This window comes from Tachypleus tridentatus, chromosome 7 (genome assembly GCF_004210375.1).
Source record: "Tachypleus tridentatus isolate NWPU-2018 chromosome 7, ASM421037v1, whole genome shotgun sequence".
NCBI classification, from domain to species: domain Eukaryota; kingdom Metazoa; phylum Arthropoda; class Merostomata; order Xiphosura; family Limulidae; genus Tachypleus; species Tachypleus tridentatus.
Genome location: NC_134831.1, coordinates 99219495 through 99241166, shown reverse-complemented (window position 1 = coordinate 99241166; position 21672 = coordinate 99219495). Strand labels below are relative to the sequence as shown.

The following is a 21672-nucleotide window of genomic DNA, read 5'->3' as shown; positions in this document are numbered from 1 at the left end:
ATGAAAGCTACTTATATCCTTTAAACTACAGTTAAAGTAGTTATGTATACTAAGACGGCTTCTTATATATCTGCTTTGCATGAGCAAAAAACAATTGCATATTGCACCTACTCTGGACACGATCGAACATTTTGTATTCGTTAACCTCATTGACCTAAGACTGGTGTCAAAAATTCAATGTTTTCTATATATTGTAATGCGATTCTACTTGAATAGTAACTGATATCGATTTTTGGTCACTGATCTTGTGTGTCCTCCTTGAAAAACACGGCAGCAGTGATGAGTTGTGAATTCATTTTATTTTGAAAACTAACGAAAGATGGCAAAACATGCATGATGATTCCGGTTCGTTTGATTTGAAAGTGAAATGCTTCAACAGCATAAACATTAGTTACCATAATAGAGAAATGGCGTGGCCGTGTATCTATCGATCTATCTAAGAGAGCGAAATGTGAAATACAAAGGTGCCCTCTATTGTGTTGAAATACAAGATCTCAGTGCTAAAATTGGTGATTGAAGCTTGTAACAAGTGACGTCATTTATTGAATGGCACCACAAACACAAATACATTAAAAAATTCAATCTTCGGTTATTAAACATTTAGACATTAGAAAAATAACTATGGTACATGCAACAACCATTTCTTTGTAACAGAAAACAATTTTAAATCTAAAGTATTCTACTCACAAGAAGAAAGCAACTTTAACTAGGACTGTACGTAAGGGTTTGAACATATCTTTATTGGTGTAGTTTATAAATGTAATACTGAGAAAACGGATATTAGCAACTGATTTGTTCGGAATAAAACAAAGTTTCACGATGAAAAGAATAAGACGCTTAAGATAAACAACGTTGTTTATTTACAACACAAAGGGGATACAGTTTTTACATCGCAAGGGGACACATGAACAACATTGTTTACAACGCAAGGGACACAGACAAGCAACATTGTTTATAACACAAGGGGGACACATAATGTTTATTTAAACACAAGAGAACAGATAACGTTGTTTACAATACAAGGGAACACAGATTAATGTTTTGGATTTAACAGATTCTATCTTCAGTATCTAAAGAAAAATAAAATAATTCCTAAGTAACAGTTTATATTTCCTTGTTTATAAGTTTGAACTTATTACGGTTGTTAGGATTTGGTTTGTTTTGAATTCACACAAAGCTACACGAGGGCTATCTGCGCTAGCCGTCCCGAATTTAGCAGTGTAAGACTAAAGGGAAACAGCTAGTCATCTCCACCCACCGCCAACTTTGGGGCTACTCTTTTACCAATTAATAGTGGGATTGATTGTAACGTTATGACACCCCCCACGGCTAAAAGGGGCGAGTATGTTTGGTGTAACAGGGATTCGAACCCGTGACACTCAGATTGCCTTAACCACCTGGCCATGCTGGGTCTAGGTTGTTAGGAATATCAAACATTTTATTAACATAGTTTTGTTAAATATAACAACTCCATTTCCTTTGTCGGATCGGGTGATGATGGAGTTGTTATTCTCAAGAAAACTGACAATGGTTAAGCAAGTTATTGAAATTTATAGCTATAATAACAGTAATTTAACCAAAACTACAACAACGTAAAACTAAATAAGTAACAAACAAAATACTGCACTTATTAGAAAATGTGCGATTTGAAAGAAGACTGCAAGTTTTTCATTGTTGGTAAAAGTTTTTTGATGTTGAGGGTTTCTTTAGTCTGTAATTTCATATCAGATTAGGCTTTGCACAGGATATAGAAATTTGATAGGTCAGGTTCATGTCCTGTTTCTTCACTGTGGTGGTGGTATATAGAGGAAACACGGGGGTAACTTAACCTTTTTGTGTGTTTTCATGGAAATTCCCTTATCTTCATTGTCTCTGTCTAGTAGATAGCATTTGGTTTTACCAATGAAGGATACCTTACAGTTTCCATACGTGTAAATATATAGAAGCCGCGAACAAAGGGAAATTGGAATAAGTTTTTTTAATACGGACAAAAATCATGTGTGCGTGACGTGGGTTAAAAACTTATCTAAAATCAACTTTAACAAATAACGCATTTATTTGGAACTTTTAAAGTTAAACTTTGCTTAAACTAGAGTTCTTAAAAAATTATTAAGTTTTCAATAAAGAATAGCACCAGTAATATGAAGAATATTACACTTTATATCAGTAAAATTTATGAAAATATTAAAGTCTATACATTAAATTATTTTAATACAGTAAGTTTAGTATAATTAAATAGCACAACCCAGACACTTTTCCGTGAAGTACTTTCCAGAATTTTTTTTTTAGAAAATCTTTACTTTTGTAATTTTTTTTTACACAAACAGTTGCCACGGTGTGGCGTTTGTGATAGTAATATGTAAATACTCGAAAGTTTTGTCCTTTTTGTTTCAAAATTATAGACTTACAAAGACTATTTTCAACAGTATAGAATATTTATTTTTGTTAATCACTACACTCCAAGTCCACGTATTGTTCATATTTTCTAAATTACTGTTTATAGAACAACCTTGAATGTGAGAAAAGGAGTCGATCAAGAAACTGTTAGGTTTACTTTTTATTAAATTATTTTCAGAGGTGTGTAAAATGACGAACTACTTTACCAAAACGTGAAGAAATGTATAGTTGGAAGTTATTTCCACAACCAGACGAACGTGTTCCCTGAATTGTCGTTATTTGTTTATGTAGTCAGCAGTTCTAGAAAATCACACAATTTACATTTCCAATTATTTGCATAATGTTGAGCAAGAAGTTGTTTAGTTTTTATAGCTATTACTCATCAGAGATTTCTTTAAAATATTGCGTGAAGTACGTTGTTACAGATTGTTTGTCTTGGAATTTCGCGCAAAGCTACACGAGGGCTATCTGCGTTAACCATCCCTAATTTAGAAGTGTAAGGCTGGAGGGAAAGCAGCTAATCATCACCACCCATCGCCAACTATTGGGCTACTCTTTTACCAACGAATAATGGGATTGACTGAACATTATAACGCCCCCACGGCTGAAAGGGCGAGCATGTTTGGTATATAGAGGAAAGGTAGTAAGTAATTTTTCACGTTTTTATAACAACAGAAAATGTAATGATTGTCTACCTAGTTTTCTTATTCTGATAATTTCGTTATTTCTAGTAAATAATTTAAATAGTATTGGATTCAAATTAAAAATGATTAGAGTGCGTGTGTGGTCAACTTTTACAAATTTACCTTCATTAGGGTACAAAAACTTCACAGTATAATATCTTTATGTGCTAAATACACACAAGCGTGGCTATTAAACAAGACTCATCGTGGCCAAATGGTTAAGGCGCTCGACCCACGGGTTGACATTCCTAACCCCCCGAACTACTGACTGTGGTGATGTTACGTTCAGCCTTACTATTCGTTTGGAAAAACGTAGTGCAAAGGTTGGCGGTGGGTGGTGATGATTAGCTGTCTTCTTTCACTGTTGAATTAAGGACGGCTAACAGAATAACAACTGATGTTACTGATGCAGGTTAATAAGATAATTACACAATGCGATGTTCAGAGTTTTATGTTTTACTTCAGGTTCGTGTAACTTAATTAGTGTTGAGGTTTTGGTTTTATCGGTAAACTAGTCAACTATTCAGAAATGTTCACTGTAATTCACTTGCCAGTAAAAATATGTTCTTACACTGTACAATGTCTATAAAAAACAACAACAAAAGGCCCCGGTATGGCCAGGTGGTTAAGGCACTCGACTCGTAATCTGAAGTTCGCGGGTTCGAATCCTCGTCACACCAAACATGCTCGCCCTTTCAGCCGTTGGGGCGTTATAACGTGTTGGTCAATCCCACTGTTTATCGGTAAAAGAGTAGTCCAAGAGTTGGCGGTGGATGGTGATGACTAGCTGCCTTCCCTCTAGTCTTACACTGCTAAATTAGGGACGGCTAGCGCAGATAGCCCTCGTGTAGCTTTGCGCGAAATTCAAAACAAACCAAACCAAACTATAAAAAATAATTACACCATGAAATATATGTCTCTGCAACACCACGCGCGTGGATTAAGAAGGAAAGTTATTAATTTAAAGTTTACTGAATGTAAACAATTAATTATTAAGACTGTTTCAAAATTTCACGACTTTGATAAAGGAAATTAATAACATTTATGGCAGTAAAACATTATTTAAATATATGTTTTCGAATTAAGGGAATATGATGTATGATTCGCTGTTATTGAGAAAGTCTCGTGAGGACAATCGTGTACTGTGTTCCAAGCAAATTTAAAATACAGCAGCAATGCAAAAAAACTATAGCGTTAATTGTTGAAAACAAATTACTTCCAAGACTCTAAAACAATGACTTTTATCGCGTTTGTTGTGTTAGAAGTAACTTTTAGAAACAAAATAGAAAACAAACATTAGTAATATATACGAAAGACGCATAATTTCAGAAATCATGCTTTAATTACACTACAGTACACAAATTAACCGTAAAAACGTTCGTTGTATTGTATATTTGTAAAGGAGTTACCAACCCTAATTTATAACTTAATTTATAACAGCCGTCGACCACACGCGCCTACTCCAGTACCGTTAACAAAATATTCGGTTTGACTTTCATTTTTTAATACACCCATAGCTCAAACTGCAGAGTATGTTCAAAGGCATATTGCTGGCTCAAACCTTTAACTGTGGATCCGTCGTCCAGTACGCTAACCATTACGTCACGTATTCTAAAATCTCTGGGTGGTAAATAAGGTCGCCCAACTTAATTGTTTCGATACTCGTGAGATACAGATCTACAAAGTGATTGTACGTATACTTGTGTAGCGAAGCACGTGACTCTGATACAAACAAACAATGATTTATAAGCAGAGCTCTGAAGAGAAATTCTAAGCCACCCCAGCATCTATCTCCCTCCTACCAGCAAGTTTGGGCACAATTTTTCTCTCTTTAAACGTTTGCTTTGCCTATTTACCTTTGCCTGTTTCCCACCCCTCATCCCGACCATCATTAACACCATATTCGGTCTCATCTACCATAACTAACCTTTCTGTCTCCCTTTCCTGGGCTCTGGTGCTTTGGCACCAGAAACCCCCTACCCTCTACATTTATAAGATAACGGAGTGGTTTATTTTTGGGAGGAATATTATATGTTTCGAGAGAACATTGATCTGTCATCTTACGGTTGGAGAAGACAAACTTATGTTCTGTGGAAACTTGTTATGCCCCAAAAATAAACCAGTTCATTAGGCTTTTAAATCTCTTTTATTATCAGTTTACTGTTAATTATATGGATGTATAATTATAAATGCACCAGATAAATTAACGAACAAAACGCAGAATGTTTAGGACAGAAGAAAGTGAAAAGTAAGTCGTTCCTTTTTCATGAGTCACTTATAAAAAAAACAAAAAACGTTTCTGACTGTACGTAATCATTTATGGTTATCATATGTCACTGAATTGGTTTTTCTAATACTGTCAGTGTGCTCGTGAAATATATTTTAATGTGGTTATAAAATATTGTATAAGAAAAAAATTTAAAATATCAAATTGTTTTTCCTTTCTAGTCCATAAGGCATCAAAGTACATTCGGCCTATGGGAGCTCTCTGCTTTCTAAAATTAGTACCAAAACCCCTTGTGGTATGCGAGAAGCCAATGAGAAACTATTGGTCGCAAGACTGCTCATTTTTGGAGAACGGAACTCGAATAGAGTCTACGCTAGACACGAAACAGCTGGCCTAATAACCCGGATGTAAACAAAGGAAAGTTGTGTGGACGCCAAACTGTTGTCCACAGCTACGAAATAAAGGGACGTCCATGTGTGCTTAGTTTCTGTGATATCTAAAAGATAAAACTACTAATTACTTCTCAAAGGTAGATTTATGTAAGTTAAGAGCTGAGAACACGGGTACAAGATATATTTCTCTCCAAGAAGATTATGGTTTTATGACAAAATATAAAACTAGGGTAAGCAAAAATTTCGCTTACGTTCCTTGTTTATGAAAAATATACATGTCCATACTGTACGTACCGCTGTTATAATAATTAATAACACCATTACCTATGGTGAAACTTTTAAATGTCTATATAGTTTTCAGGTTTTAGTTTTTAAACTTTTTTATTTTTTATTATTATTTTTAATTTTAAAAGACAATGAGTCTAAATTTACCGATTTCATTTTGTAGTAATCGTTGCAGGTAGAGCTCGCATATTCAATCATATTCAGTCAAACGAATGAAATATAAAACACTGATGTTCTATGTAAAATACAGAGTTGTTGTTGTTTTGGAATTTCGCACAAAGCTACTCGAAGGCTATCTGTGCTAGCCGTCCCTAATTTTGCAGTGTAAGACTAGAGGGAAGGCAGCTAGTCATCACCACCCACCTCCAACTCTTGGGCTACTCTTTTACCAACGAATAGTGGGATTGACCGTCACATTATACACCCCACGGCTGGGAGGGCGAGTATGTTTAGCGCGACGCGGGCGCGAACCCGCGACCCTCGGATTACGAGTCGTACGCCTTACGCGCTTGGCCATGCCAATAAAATACAGAGAGAAGAAGTAATTGCAATGTTAGTGTTATTCGTGTTTAGTGTATTTTTACCTAATATTAAAGTTATTAGTGATTCCGTAACCAACAAAATAATGGACCAAATATGTATTTAAAAATACACAGTTTCCCTTTGGTATTTCTAGAACAGAAATATGAGGTGAATTTTACAACAGTTTGAATTTATTTTAATTTATTTTACTGGTTTACAAACCAGTAGCAAATAACATTTTAATATTTCGAAATTTTAATTATTCTTTTTAAAACCATTTTATTTCTGCTTAATAATTCAGTTAATACTAATAGTCAACCTAGCGGAATGTTTTGTTAAATGTTGACAGTTGCTTTTGTCTGCAACGGTACTTGATTTTTGGTAGTATGCCAGGCCAAAAGTATAGGTAAATATACATCCTTAACCTTTGGAGAATACTGATTCGTATATTCATAACTTTGAGAATGGGTGATGAACTGATGTTTTAGTTGTTTATTAAATAGTACTGTATTATAGCCTAACTCATGTACTAACCCTTCTTTGATGTACTTTAGTGACAGTTATAATAAAATACATTGATTTGTCTGACACACCAGCACGTGGTTAAGTATTGGTCGTATTTCGTGTCCTGATTATACTCGGAATGAAGCCACAAGTGACCATCTGCACTTAGAAATCGACCTTCTGTTAAACAAGAGATATACTGTTATCAACTTTGTTTATACACTGATAACGACTGTTGCAGAGCTGAAGTTTTTATTACTCGAAATTGTATATGAAACAATTGTTATTCACATAGAGTTTAAAATGTGTTATGTTGTGAGTGGGACTTTTTTGTCTGACACAACATTTAGAATTAACGAATTACAAAAAACTCTCTGGCCAAAGTATATTTTGTTTGCTTAAAATTAAGTACAAAGCTACACAACGGGCTATCTATGCGCTGCCAACTAAGGGTATCGAAACCCGGTTTCTAGCATCGTAAGTCCGCAAACATATTGCTGTGCCACTGACGAGTAGTTATATTTTAACATTGTAAGTCTATAAACTTGTCGCTGATCCACGAGGGGACTATCTATGTCGGACGCCAATATTGAGGAATCTAACCTCTATAAAAGCCAATAATGTGCGTCACGTAACGCTTGATTTCTCGAAGTAGGAGGTATCACAAAAGGCAAAACGCATTTATCCAGATGGAGTAGTTTCATTACTCTCTTCCCATTAAAATTTTAGTAACGAGTGTAGGGAGACTTGAAACTTTACAATGTTGATATAATAAGTTTTAATTAAAACGTAGTATGGGATCACCTAGCCTAGTGCTAAGTGCGTGAAATTTATAATGGAAGTAAAATATCTATTCAGTTTTAAACTTAAAACTTTTTTGAATTAATCTGTATCATCAACTTTTGTTATTTAAAAAACTTTTAATAAATGTAGATTCTAAATTAAGAAATCAACAAATATGTTTCTAGTTTTGTTCTCTATACATCTTATTTTATACTTTTAGTACACAGTATAACAATATTAGGTTATACTTTTGTTGCTAAGCGACGTCACATAAACCCATTGTTGGAACGTAGTGTTACCAAAAGGCACTGGCTTTTCTGTGTATTTGTTAATACAAATTATTTGTAGCAATAGTTATTCCATGAAAACGCCACGAATTTCTTTCATAAATGATCTTACTTTTAATTGACTCACAAAGGTATTTACTAACATTTGACTCTTTGACTGTACTTTTCTGCCGTTTTGTTGGCCAAGCTCGATTTCACAAAATTTATTTACTTTGGTTAGTTGTGAAATGTGATGTTAGAGTGTGGGGGTGGGGTGTTGGTACTTGCGGGCCTTGCCCCATTATTTTTGACGAGCTATATGCTAGTAAACTGTGGCGACAAATTTGTTTTATTAATTAGTGTTAGTTATCTCACGGTCCAAATTTCAACAGAACAAATAGCTGGGGGTCCTAGACAAGAGGGAAGGTAGCAGCAGCAGATGTTTTTTATACAATAAGCACCAGGTGGCATTTAATAAATATGTAGTTTAACTTTTTCTGCAATAAACTTAATAACTCATGTAATACAAACCGAAACGAGAGGGGGAGTCATTCTTATGTACCATCTGCTTCCTAATGTTAAACCTGGTTATCTAAGTCTGTAATGTACTCTGACCATGTGGTCTGGTTCGTTTACATTTTTTTTTAACTTCTGGTATTCCTTTGTTGTTGTTTTTTTTTTCCTTTTGTTTCTCTTAACATTTATCGTAACGTGTGATCACTCATATGTAAAGTCTTGTAATGTAAAATGGTCGTGGGTTGGATCTATAAAACCAGTGGCTTGTGCTGAATGTTCTTTCAAACACATCTATTTATTTATTCACTTTTAAAGCTAGAGGTCGCTTTTTATTTTTTATTTTTAGTGGGTAAATTAATTATATTATTTCTTTAGTTGCGCAAGTATACCCCTGCAGTTACAGGGGAAAGGGGGAGTGTCGAAAAACCTGACGAATTTAATACTTGCCAACAAAGGGGATAAATGTAGGAGACCCAATTATTTTTTATGCATGTGGGAATCTTTTATATAATTACGCTACTGATCCGAAGCCTTCAAAGAGTTGGTGAGAGCAGTTAATGGTTATGTGTTCTATTGCTTGGTAAAATATGTATTTGGAAAGTACAATAGTATTTACTCAAAATAGCCATTTTTTTACAATAACTATGATTTTTTTTTGAATATAGAAACTGAAGGTAGTCGATTAATGTTTAGTCTAAATATTTCCTACATCAAAATTCAAACTTAATAAGAAATATTAAGTTACTACCTGGACATTCAAAAACTGTTGCAGTTAAGAATACTGCGTGTCTTAACTATATGTTTATCAAGTTAGGCTTGCTTGACTGTACAAACATTAGGAAAGTACGCCGGGTGTGGCCTAGGGGTTAGCGTGCTCAGGCTGTAAATTAGTGGTCCGAGGTTCGTTGCCGCAAAAACGCACTCAAACCTTTAAAACAGTGATATAAGAGTGATATTCGGACAAGTAAAAAGAGTACATGTTTGTGACAAGTACTGTTTGGTAATTTTCCTTGTCGTGTTTCAGTTCAAAATTTTGCACGGAGAGTTGATTGTATGAGAAAATATTTACCATGTCAGTCAACTTTACCATATAGGCAGGGATTTACTGAATTTAATACCTTAAAAAGATTAACTAAATAATTTATTTATACCATATTCGTATTTTATAAATTTCTATCACGTGTTCATTATTATTATTGTCTATTTCTTTCGAATTTCGCGCAAAGCTAGCCGTTCTTATTTTGCAATGTAGGGAAGGCATCTAGTCATTAACACCCACCCCCAACTCTTGGGTTAATCTTTTACCAACGAATAGTGGGATTGACCGTCACATTATAACGCTCTCTCGGCTGAAAAAGCGAGCATTTTTAGTGTGATGGGGATTCGAACCTGCGACCCTCGGAATACGAGTCGAGGGCCATACCTGGCTCCTATTTATTATTATTCAATGTTGATCATAATTCATATAACCACCGATGCTAAAGGAAATTATGAAATTTGTCAATCAAAATGGACCTCACAAGTATCTGGATGACGTTTCTAGTAGTTATACGTTCTGTCTAGGTTACTTGGTTGTACGTCAGGTGGCTTATATTTATTGGTTTGTTGAAGAAATAGATACAGTGAGAATAAAGGTAAAATAGAAAATAATTTGGTTAATTTTATTGAACTGCAGGTTTGAGAATGAACTTAAATAGAGAACGAAAAAAGTTGTTTAAACTTTATAACAAATTAAATTTCGTTTAGAATAGAAAAATTAAAAGAGGATTCAAATCTTGGTCGTTAGGCCTAGAATAAAACTTATAAATTTAAATATATAAAATTATAATTATGATGTACTTTGCAGGAAATCAGTTGTTTATTTGGGTCAGGATTATTAAATTTAAAGCATCTTGAATTGCGATAATCTAACTTTGTTAAAGGGGGTTCATTAACAAATCGTCTTTATGGCTTTTGAACGATAACCCCAAGGTCAGTTTATCCTCAGATATGTATTATATGACATATGGTTGATATTCAGTGAAATTTGGAAAAAAAAAAAAAAAGAATTTATACGATCGACCATATGTTTGTTTGTTTGTTGAGCGCAAAACTACAAAATTTGCTATCTGTGCTTTATGCCCTCCACGGTTACCTAAACTCAAGTTTTATGCCCTCCACGGTTACTTAAACCCAAGTTTTAGGCCATACACCCTTGACATTACTACAGAGCTACTGGGGAACTCAACAGTATGGTTAACAAATATAAATTTATTACGAGTTCTGTGTGATTAATCATACTGTTTGATACTAGATCGACATTCCCATGGACGTCTGCATGCAGAATGGCAAACGTATTTCTTTATATATTCATTCGGTAAAAATACATATGTGTGTGTGTGTGTGTAAGCTTGATTTAAACTTTGTCTCCCCATGAGAAACTTCAGTAGACTTTCATGGAAGTTTCTTATTTATTTTTACAAATCTGGAGTTATCGTTTGTTGTATGCGATCAACATTATTTAATATTAGGTTGAATGTTTTCTACATCGTTCACACATCTGTGTTCATTGTGACTTATAACTGTTCACATTTATACTTACCAAGATTTATATGTGATTAGTCATACTGTTTACTTAACTTTGCCTTACTCTGTTGCATCTTAGTAATTAGAATTTAACCGCACGCGTAAACACACCGTGACATCGCACAGACGGGAGTCATCTCATAATAAGTAAGGAAAATGTTTTTTTTGTGTGTCAAACGGGGTGAAACTTAGAAAGGAGAGAATGTTTATCTAGAGACGTCAAAGCTAGCACCAGAATAAAACAGCATTTCAAACACATAATTAATTGAATTACTCAAGAGTTATGAGTGACCAAGGAAAAATCTGGACAGTTTTATTGAAATGACCGTTTCATAAGTTTACCCCACCCATCAGTTTATATTTGAAGAGTATACAACATAATAAAGGAAGATAAATTGAGGAAAAGTAAAATCTAAAATAATTAGTGAATAATTATCGGTGATTCATTTAGGATTAGGATTCTTTTGAAACTTTACACAGAAACTGTTCGACTGTATTACATCTCGAACCGTGGATTCTTCGATCTGCAAACCCACAAGCTAATCGTTAAACTACACGCTGCTGATTCAGTATGACATTGCATTAGTTGTTTGTTTGTTTTAGTGTGTGTCTTTTCTTATAGCAAAGCCACAACGGGCTATCTGCTGTGTTCACCGAATAGAATCGAACCCCTTGTAAAACTGAAGATTTGCCTCTGTCCCGCCGGGAGACGTAAATCCACGTTGAGCTATCTGCTGTGTTCAGCGCGGAGAATCAAATCCCAGATCTTTACGTTGTAAGGGGGGAGGGGCACTGCATTTCTTCTGAAAATCAGTTAAATCTCAACTTGAGTGAATACAAGTGGAAATCGTGCACGCGATTGAAAAAAACAAAAAAGGACTAAAATTAATAATTTTCACTTGATCCATAATATTATTCACCGTCTTCTGTATTTAGATATAACTTATAAAAAAAAGTGCTACAGCAGATTTTGAAAAATATCCTTTAATTAACAGACGCACGCCATCTTACGGATGTAAAATAAAACTAATAACGATACTGATAAATATGTAAAATGATACTTTTTCTCAGTGTGTTTGCTTGTTTTAGAGCACAGTCACATTGGGCTATCTGCTCTGTCCACCCAAAAAGAATTGAACCCCGAAGTTTAGTTTTATAATTCCTTAAACGTACCGCTGATCCATCGGGTAGTATATATGAGTTTAGGATAAGTCGCCAGGTCATACAGGGGCCGCGTCGGCCATCCAACGAGAATATGCACTGATTTCTTTTTAATTTCACATAAGCCTACACGAGGGCTACCTGCACTAGCCGTACCTAATTTAGGCAGTTAAAAACTAGATGGAAGGCAGCTAGTTATCTCCATTCACTGCCAACTCTTGAGGTTCTCTTTTACCAACTAATAGTGGGATTGACTGCACCATAATAACGCTCCCATGGCTGAAAGGGCATGCATGTTTGGTGGAACAGAAATTCGAACCCGCAACCCTCAAGTTACGAGTGGAGCGCCCTAAAAATTTTTGGAAAATTAGTTGGGAGAGAGAATAAAAGAACTTACAAAATCTTAATGCAAACGACCACTTGGTTTCACAATCTTCAAGATACAGCTCCACCCATTTAAAGATTGCTTGGTTTCACAATCTTCAAGATACAGCTCCACCCATCTAAAGATTGCTCAGACTTCACCACAGTTTAACATACAGTCATTTCAATCACCTAGCGGGCAGTTTGTAATTCTTGAGTGTATTAAGAAAACTTTATGGTGGAAACAGCTGATACAAACACATTAACTTGTTAGTCCCGATGTGTTGTTGTAAACTTCCAGCGGATTATACCAGAAATGCTATTATTCAAAGGTTGCACGGTGGCAATATCCTGAAACGGAGAACCAACTTGAAACAGTAGATTCCATGGAACCACTGCTCAGGACATTCTATGGAACCACTGCTCAGGACATTCTATGGAACCACTGCTCAGGACATTTCATGGGACCACTGCTCAGGACATTCTATGGAACCACTGTTCAGGACATTCTATGGAACCACTGTTCAGGACATTCCATGGAACCACTGCTCAGGACATTCCATGGAACCACTGCTCAGGACATTCCATGGAACCACAGCTCAGGACATTCTATGGAACCACTGCTCAGGACATTCCATGGAACCACTGCTCAGGACAGGGATTTGGTTTCTAAGGAAATTAAACTTTCCTAAACTTGGGTATCTAGGGGTTTAGTTGCCCCTTCCTCTCGCTTGCGAATAATTTAAAATCCGTGACAGCGTTCGATTCGGGTGTAGAAATGCTGTTTTGATACTGCACAATGGAGAGCACAAGTTTAAGTTGTGTGTGTTAGAGAAATTAAATTTACAGAAATTTCTAGAAGCATCAACACCAACACGAAGTGAGGTGCGAACAACACCTTAGACAAACCTAAGACCACACGTTGTACAACAAAAAAACACCAACACGAAGTGAGGGCCCAACAACACCTTAGACAAACGTAAGACCACACGTTGTACAACAAAAAAACACCGACACGAAGTGAGGTCCGAACAACACCTTAGACCAACGTAAGACCATACGTTGTACAACAAAAAAACACCGACACGAAGTGAGGTCCGAACAACACCTTAGACCAACGTAAGACCACACGTTGTACAACAAAAAAACACCGACACGAAGTGAGGTCCGAACAACACCTTAGACCAACGTAAGACCGCACGTTGTACAACAAAAAAACACCGACACGAAGTGAGGTCCGAACAACACCTTAGACCAACGTAAGACCACACGTTGTACAACAAAAAACACCGACACGAAGTGAGGTCCGAACAACACCTTAGACCAACGTAAGACCACACGTTGTACAACAAAAAAACACCGACACGAAGTGAGGTCCGAACAACACCTTAGACCAACGTAAGACCACACGTTGTACAACAAAAAAACACCGACACGAAGTGAGGTCCGAACAACACCTTAGACCAACGTAAGACCGCACGTTGTACAACAAAAAAACACCGACACGAAGTGAGGTCCGAACAACACCTTAGACAAACGTAAGACCACACGTTGTACAACAAAAAAACACCAACACGAAGTGAGAGGTGCGAACAACGTGTTCGGTCCAGAATGAATTTAGGAAAGTTCTAGATTATCGTCTCGCGCGGATCATGCTGCCACCACGTGACTCAAGTACATCTTGTACACTAGAAAACAACTTTCGTTGTAAAACAGTGAAGGGATAATCCGTGCCAGGACTTCGAATATAATAATGAATAGGAACTTAATCAATGAGCTATTTTATATATTTTATATTTCAGTTTATTTCTTCAGATATGAACATTAATTTATACCAGGAGAAAACTCGCGCTTCGCGTGCGAAACATTTTTTTGGTTGTAGTATTTTGTACTACAACTTGAAAAAAACAAAGTTTATAAAATGTAAAAGCGGTGCTTTGTATTTAATTAAAACCGTTAAGCGATCTACCTAGAATACTCACGTCTGAGATGAGAAACGGAGAGTTCTGAACGAAACTATTGGCCTTGTGAAGTGTCCCAATGACACCAAGATGTCCTCCAGCGATACGTCAGGAAGCTTATATCGCTAACAATCAGGGTCCTACATTTGTGGTTGGTACGTGTGTGTTTTCTTATAGCAAAGCCACATCGGACTATGCTGAGCCCACCGAGTGGAATCGAACCCCCTATTTTAGCGTTGTAAATCCTTAGACTTACAGCTGTATCAGCGGGGGACATGGTTGTAACAACAAAGACAGCTCTTTATGCATGATATCAAAGAACTTAGGTTAAACCTGTTTCATAACGTGCTACTCACCACAAATCTCTCATACAAAAGGTACTTTAAGCCGAATTATCTGCCTACAAAGACAAACAGATCGACTTACCTAGTAAGAAAGACCAGATCTAGCAATGTTTTCAAAACCTGAGTATCGGAAGCAAATATTAAACCTCAACAGGGTGACGGTACTGGCCCTCTAAGTGTATAACAAACAAACAGTTGAATTAACACACAAAAGCCTAAATTCAAACACTGCTGTCTGAGCTGGGGCACTGAACAACTACAGATTCACTGCCTAACTGTCCATCCCTTTTCAGAGAATAGTAACATTTATACCAAACCATTCCTTACACATGTGGCAACTTCGTCGAGACTTCCCAACCCTTAATTAAATTTTTGCAATGTTTAATCATTAATAAATTTTAAAAGTAGTTTCTTACGCTCGCACACGTTTCTCTCTTAATTTATAAATACTTATTTTATTTCTATCTTCCTCTCTTTTCATGTCAGTATTTTTCCGAATTGTTATATAATTTCGAGAAATATTTTTATTTGTTTATTTTATTGTATTTAACACCTTCTTCCACTAAAGAATACTTTCTCTTCGGGACATGGACGACGTTTCGATTACTGGCGAGATCATTCTGGAGTTCACCAGACTGATCTCACCAGTGATCGAAACTTGTTCTAAAAAAATAATTTTCTTCACTGTAAAATGCAATAAAATATTTCTTAATGAGTAAGTAAACGCAAAACGAATTTGTTATGTGATGTTCATTGTTACACGTGTTTTCCTCAGACTGGGAAACTAACGCACTGTTTAAAAATTCTCCATTTTAAGTTTCTCTACCGCTTTTGCTGAGCTGACGACGAGCTTGTCAACAGTTTGCTCCCTCTATGTGTTATTAGTACCGATGGTAAATATTAATTTGCTTTATATACGTGTGTGAGTTTGCGTGCATGCAAAAGCTTATAACTCTCTGCAAGCTTATTTAATTTTATTTGTATGGCATGTAATATCCATGTTGGATCTGTAGCCTGCTTGGGTAGGATTAATGTGTAGGATAACTGTTAAAAATTAGCCGTATTAGTGTAATGTGATATCATACAAGGCACCTAGGTAGTAGGTTTTTTTTAACACTTCATTTGTTAATTGACAGAAAAGCACGTCTCTGAATAAAGAGAGGCCCCTGGTTACAAAGAGATTGAACTAAAATCAACATTAAATTATATTTCTGTTGTTGTTGTTGTTTTTGCTTTCTTAAGGAATTGAAAGTTTGCTAATAAACGTTTTTTAAGTAGTTAAGTATATTTTTTAATTTTAGCCTAGGTAACACTATTTCAACACAAACATGCTTAGTTACAAAATCGTATCTAGGTGTGCTTTCATTTTCTGTGTCTAGTTATAAACACGCATAAATAAAATACCCATGTTTTTGTTTCTCAGGTAACGGGCATAAATAAATATGGCGATCACTAGAAAGAGTCTTATTCAGTTTCGTCGAAACCCAAAAATAAAGTCTTCGTCTCATAGAAAATCGTTTAGATGCAACGGTTGTCGGAAGTCCTTCACAGATCATACCAAACTGATTCGTCACAAGAAATTAACACTGGTCAGTGTCCAAGATCGCTGTAGAAGATACGAGATTAAAGTGTCTTCTAATTCCAACGAAGATAATGTCCACATAAATCCAGTCGTGTCGCCTTTTCTAAAACGTCATGAGATTGTTACAAGAAGCGTTTCGCCGAGACGAGAACAAGTCTTTTCAGGTTACCGTGAGGACGAGATAAAGGTTGATGACCGGAATAAAGGAGAGGTCGTCGAGACGTGTCAAGAATTGGAAGAAACAGGACATAAGAATGTTTTTCATTTGACCCTCAGAAACAACTGGTCAAAATTAGTCACAGATAAAATATCAGCTCTGGTGTTCTCTCTAGCACTGAAAGGTCATCACCAGTGTCCAAAGTTTGTGGGATTTCACTTCTAATCCATGGCAAAACAATAAATATATTTTTTTACGATTTTCTACAAACTACTGTGTCACAGCTATAGTTAGAATGACTATATTTCTTTCAATCAAGTCAGTCGTATCTTTAAAGATATATATTCATAATATAATTCTTAAATACTTATAATAATCACATGAAGATCTAATAAGCAGAATACTCCAACGAAACTAATCACATCTTTATGACACTCGATTAACATTTTGTTTCCCCAAAATTCGAGACAAAACTATGAAATGCTACTTTTTTATACACAGCCGTTTTTAAAAATTCATGTTTAAACAATCAAAATTTATTTTATACTAAGATGTAGGGGTACGACGGACTTTCTTCTGTACTCTGCCTAGTCCATGTAATACGTATTATAAAGTGTACAATCTTAAATAAATCATAACCTACCTTTACAAACTAAAGATTTTAATCAAAGGAACTTCGTTCAGCGTATTATTTCTTAGTGTCATCAATTTCAATGGAGCTCATAAAAATAATGTCATAAAAATAATTATGTCAAATAGTGTATCGCAGACTGTTCGTTACACTTTCAATCTAATCATAGATCTCTTCACATTATTTATTTGTAGTAATTTATGCAAATGTTTTAGTTTAATTATGATAGAGTTTAAGCTTTACTAAATAAAAGTCACATGACACTGAATGGTGTGGTGTGTGTGTTGTTTTGAATTCACTGGATCACTGAGAAATTAAAAAAACTTTAAAAGGTAAACTAATACGATATAATGTTAGCACTATGTACTTCCACAAAAAGAAATGTTATTCAAAGTCTTTATTTTTCTCTGTTTCTTTTATTCAGTATTACTCTACAGAGGTGCAGGTGGTGAATTAAAAGTTGAAGGACCCGAGGTTTATTTCACCGAACGAAGCGAAGAAATGTGCGCCACAGGTGCACCCATTAAATCCGGGCTCTGTGGGTTGTCTTAGAGCACTAGAGGCTCTTAAGATACGGATTCAATGTTATGCATTCTCCTGCTTTTCGCGAGAGTAATGGTCCCAATTACATTTTTACTACGACTACTTTCTGTGTTGTCCTTTTACTATTGTTTTCACAGCTGGTTGACAACTTGTCTTCCGGCTCTGGAAACACATGATGTATTGTCACGATTCTTGTTTTGTTCTCTGTGTCATCATTGTATTTTGTTTCATCTCAGGTTATCTAAACATACACAATAGCTTTACCATATAACACAGTTATCCGACATTCTTAGTAACTGAAGGTTCGACGACCTAGTTAGAGAAAATTTTCAAAAATTAATACTTCATTTACCTGGAAAGAAAAAGGAATAGCCAATTGTTGTGTGATACGTTAAAGTTGAAACATGCAGTTAACTATAAGGAGTTGAAAAGAACATCAGTGAACCAATTGTTGTGTGATACGTTAAAGTTGAAACATGCAGTTAACTATAAGGAGTTGAAAAGAACATCAGTGAATAAAAAACGTGTATTTAAATCATGGAAACGGTTGGTTGTTTGGAGTTAGCAAAAAGCTACACAATGGGCTATCGGTGCTGTGCTCACTACGAGTATTGAAACCGTGTTTAAACTGTGGGGTGAAAAATGAATAAACGGTACTTGACTAAACTGAAGATAACTACACAGCCAGCAGTTAATAAATTTAACAATGAATCGAGGGCAAAACTTTAAGCACCTTGGTCCTTCCAAGAAGTTATTCTAGGGTCGCGTGTTCGAATCCCTTTCACACTAAACATGCTCGCCCTTTAAGTCGTGGGGGCGTTATAGTCAATCCTATTATTCGTTGGTAAAAGAGTAGCCCAAGCGTTGGCAGTGAGTAGTAATGACTAGTTGTTTTTCCTCCAGTCTTACACTGGTAAATTAGGGACGACTAGTGCAGATAACCCTTGTGTAGCTTTGCGCGAAATTCAAGACAAACCAAACCTTCCAAGAAAAATACGAATCTGTTTGTTAATACTAAATATCGCATTTTTCCATTTGCTTGTTTATATGGCACAGAACAACACAATGGGCTTTCTGCGCTCTGCAATAACACAGGTAATCAAACACAGAACAACACAATAAGCTTTCTGCGCTCTGCATCTGAGAGAGTTCGGAGTATACGGCCATACCTTCCAAATAAGATAATGTGCTTTGATGGTGGCAGGTGGACAAGATGATGTAAACGTCAAAATTAGGGTATTGGTCAGCGTCATAATTCCATCTTTGTAACTGGAGATACGCCTCATTGAAGAAACTCCTTTGGTGGAGAAAACAGCAAGGATCTTTGACTTTGGGATGTTCTTCAAATTTTTCTCTTAACAATAATTCCTCGTGACAAATTCAAAGTAGCATGGGGAATAACCTCATTAGGTATATCCCCAATGGCCCTTATATGCAAGAATAGTTTACTGTGTTTAGAAGTGGATGGTTCCACCAATATGTCACCAGAACGAAGCTTTTGACTGACTTAGGAGAGCCAGCAAGTCCCCTTATTCCATTTTGAATAAAAAAAATGAAGACATTTGCCCAAAATATTTGTCTAATAAAGAATGTAATATCAGAACATGAAGTACAGGAATTGAAGAAGTTGAATATTGCTGCTCAGAATCATCAAGACGTGGTCGTTTACTTCTGGCCTGTTTCTGCTTTTTTAAAATTTTATTAGAGGGATCCATACAATCCCTTGCTATACAATCCATTCCAAATGGTCTCAGAGTCACTGCAGTTCATTACATCTGCTTTGAAACTTTCCATCATTGTCCTTCCCGTCAGTAAATTTGTGGTTTTAAGCAAACCAAGCTGCAGTTTTGTCATATCAGCAGTTGGAAAGAGTGAACTTCTGAAATGACTGCCTAATCGTTTGAGACCAACCAGCTTTCAACAGATGGAGGACTCCTCAAATCAATCAGTAGATCCTCTGATCTCAACATGTGAAGTACTCCTCAAATCAATCAGTAGATCCTCTGATCACACCTTCAGATTATTTTGGTTATCCTTCTCTCTGCCATAAGATTTACCTAATTGTAGAAGCAGCTCTTAGATAGTATCTCACCAGGTGCAAAAGAGAACAATAACTCGGAGAAGATGTCTCTGCTCAATGTGGCATCTCTACACACAGTGTAATGTAGGCTATAATACAACTATTCCAAATACATGACCTCAACTGGAATCAGAATGTTCCAAATTATAACGTTAGACATTTTGTAAATATATAGCGAATAAACGGTCATAACCTATTTATTTTTTATCAGATATTCCTTGTTTCTTCATATAGTTTTATTTATACCATGTATAGTGCCCTACATTTTTATTGCAATTTTATGAATTACTTTTAATTGTATTATATTAACAATAACTTTTCACATCAATTTATTCAACAGCCATGTATAAGATGAAACTTCACGTTAGAATTCTCATTCTGTTTTACACCATCCTCGACCTCCAGAAATGAGTACGTTGACAATTTTGTTGTCTTTTTATTAATACCACTACAGATTACATCTTATAGATAGTGTGTTGGGCTGTCCACAATTTTCAGTGTTGTTTTTACATATTGTACACTTTTATTGTCTCCAATCATGACAAATACAATGTTCCATACAGGTTTTGTTCTTTCTTTGACAAGAAATATAAATGCTTTATGTTGATGAACAAATTCCTGCTCATAACAAGAGAACTGTTTGTGGTTCTTTGTTTTACCTTAAAAAACGGTCATACTGTTTTATAAATTAATAAATTTTATATTGATTATTGTTCCTTTTACATAAATTAGTTTTTAATACAACTCTATGCATTTTAAAAGCCAATCCTGCAAGTTAATATTTTTTGTGTGTTGAAGGTTTGGCTGTTTTTAAACATGTATTTCTGGCCAATAACAATAAAGAAAGAGCATCCTGGGAAGTGCCTCTTCGGACTTTTGTTTCAACATCATGTAATGGTCTTTTTTTAAAGTAAGATATAATATTGTATTCTGTGCCTTCTTTGTTTTGAATTTTGCACAAAGCTACTCGAGGGCTATCTGTGCTAGCTGTCCCTAATTTAGCAGTGTAAGACTAGAGGGAAGGCAGCTAGTCATCACCATCAATAGCCAACTATTGGACTACTCTTTTACCAACGAATGCCAGACCCTCCCTTCTTTGTTACTGTGCAGACAGCCTTACAAAGTCGTACAAATGAAGCATCAAAAAATAAAACCAATAACATCTTTTATACAGTTTAGGTTATTTTGTCATCATTTTTATAACTACTACTACTTATTACATGTTATAATACTGAATTAGTCTGTCCACAAATTTCAACTATTTTTGTGTTATATGTGAAACATAACGATTTACAAGACTAAGGTGTTGTTTATATGTTGGGTTTTTTTTAAACATCTACGAGGTCTGTTCAAAAATACGCGGACTGTTTGAATTGCGTGGCTCCAGTTGGTTACAGGGGAATCCGCTTGGTGTCGCTAGGTTCGCACAGATCAGCTGATTATGACGCCATTTCCCGATTGCAGATATCTTCATTTTTGTATCAGCTACGCGGGTTTAAGTGAAGTGCGATTTTTTCGTTTGGCGGATTTCAGAATGAATGACCTGAAGGAGCAACGACTTGCTGTGAAATTTTGTGTTAAACTTGGAAAATCTGCGACTGAAACTTTTGCTATGCTTAACACGGCTTACGGTGATGTTGCTATGAAGCGTACGGCATGTTTCAAGTGGCATGAACGTTTTAAGGATGGTCGACAGTCCATTGAAGATGA

The 21672-nt window shown here is 35.7% G+C and overlaps 2 protein-coding genes across 14 annotated transcripts in view; one reads left to right on the top strand and one right to left on the bottom strand.

Moving 5' to 3' along the window:
• LOC143256273 (protein turtle homolog A-like) overlaps positions 1-21672 on the bottom strand; it is a 64548-nt gene that overhangs the window by 638 nt on the left and 42238 nt on the right. For 2 of the 5 annotated variants that reach the window (XM_076513277.1, XM_076513283.1), the window contains one exon: positions 17789-18194. The exons of 1 other annotated variant lie outside the window; for it this stretch is intronic. In XM_076513277.1, coding sequence (XP_076369392.1) covers positions 18172-18194 — 23 coding nt within the window. In that variant the 3' untranslated portion in view covers positions 17789-18171. Of the gene's footprint in view, positions 1-17788; positions 18195-21672 lie in introns of those variants that run through there. 2 more of the 5 variants (XM_076513278.1, XM_076513285.1) reach the window with 1 other exon arrangement.
• On the top strand, positions 2673-17607 carry LOC143256275 (uncharacterized). Of its 9 annotated transcripts, none has more exons than XM_076513295.1 (4): positions 2673-3040; positions 5529-5929; positions 15745-15862; positions 16393-17607. In XM_076513295.1, exon 4 carries the CDS (start codon positions 16412-16414, stop codon positions 16931-16933), a length of 522 nt encoding a protein of 173 aa, XP_076369410.1. In that variant the 5' UTR covers positions 2673-3040; positions 5529-5929; positions 15745-15862; positions 16393-16411; the 3' UTR covers positions 16934-17607. The 9 variants fall into 9 exon arrangements, with proteins under 9 accessions (XP_076369410.1, XP_076369414.1, XP_076369409.1 ...); XM_076513294.1 differs by having other exon boundaries at positions 2817-3040; positions 15787-15862; XM_076513296.1 differs by lacking the exon at positions 2673-3040 and adding an exon at positions 4851-5328.

Coding starts and splice junctions, on each gene's coding strand:
- LOC143256275 (XM_076513295.1), top strand. CDS start 16,412: ATGGCGATCACTAGAAAGAGTCTTATTCAGTTTCGTCGAAACCCAAAA.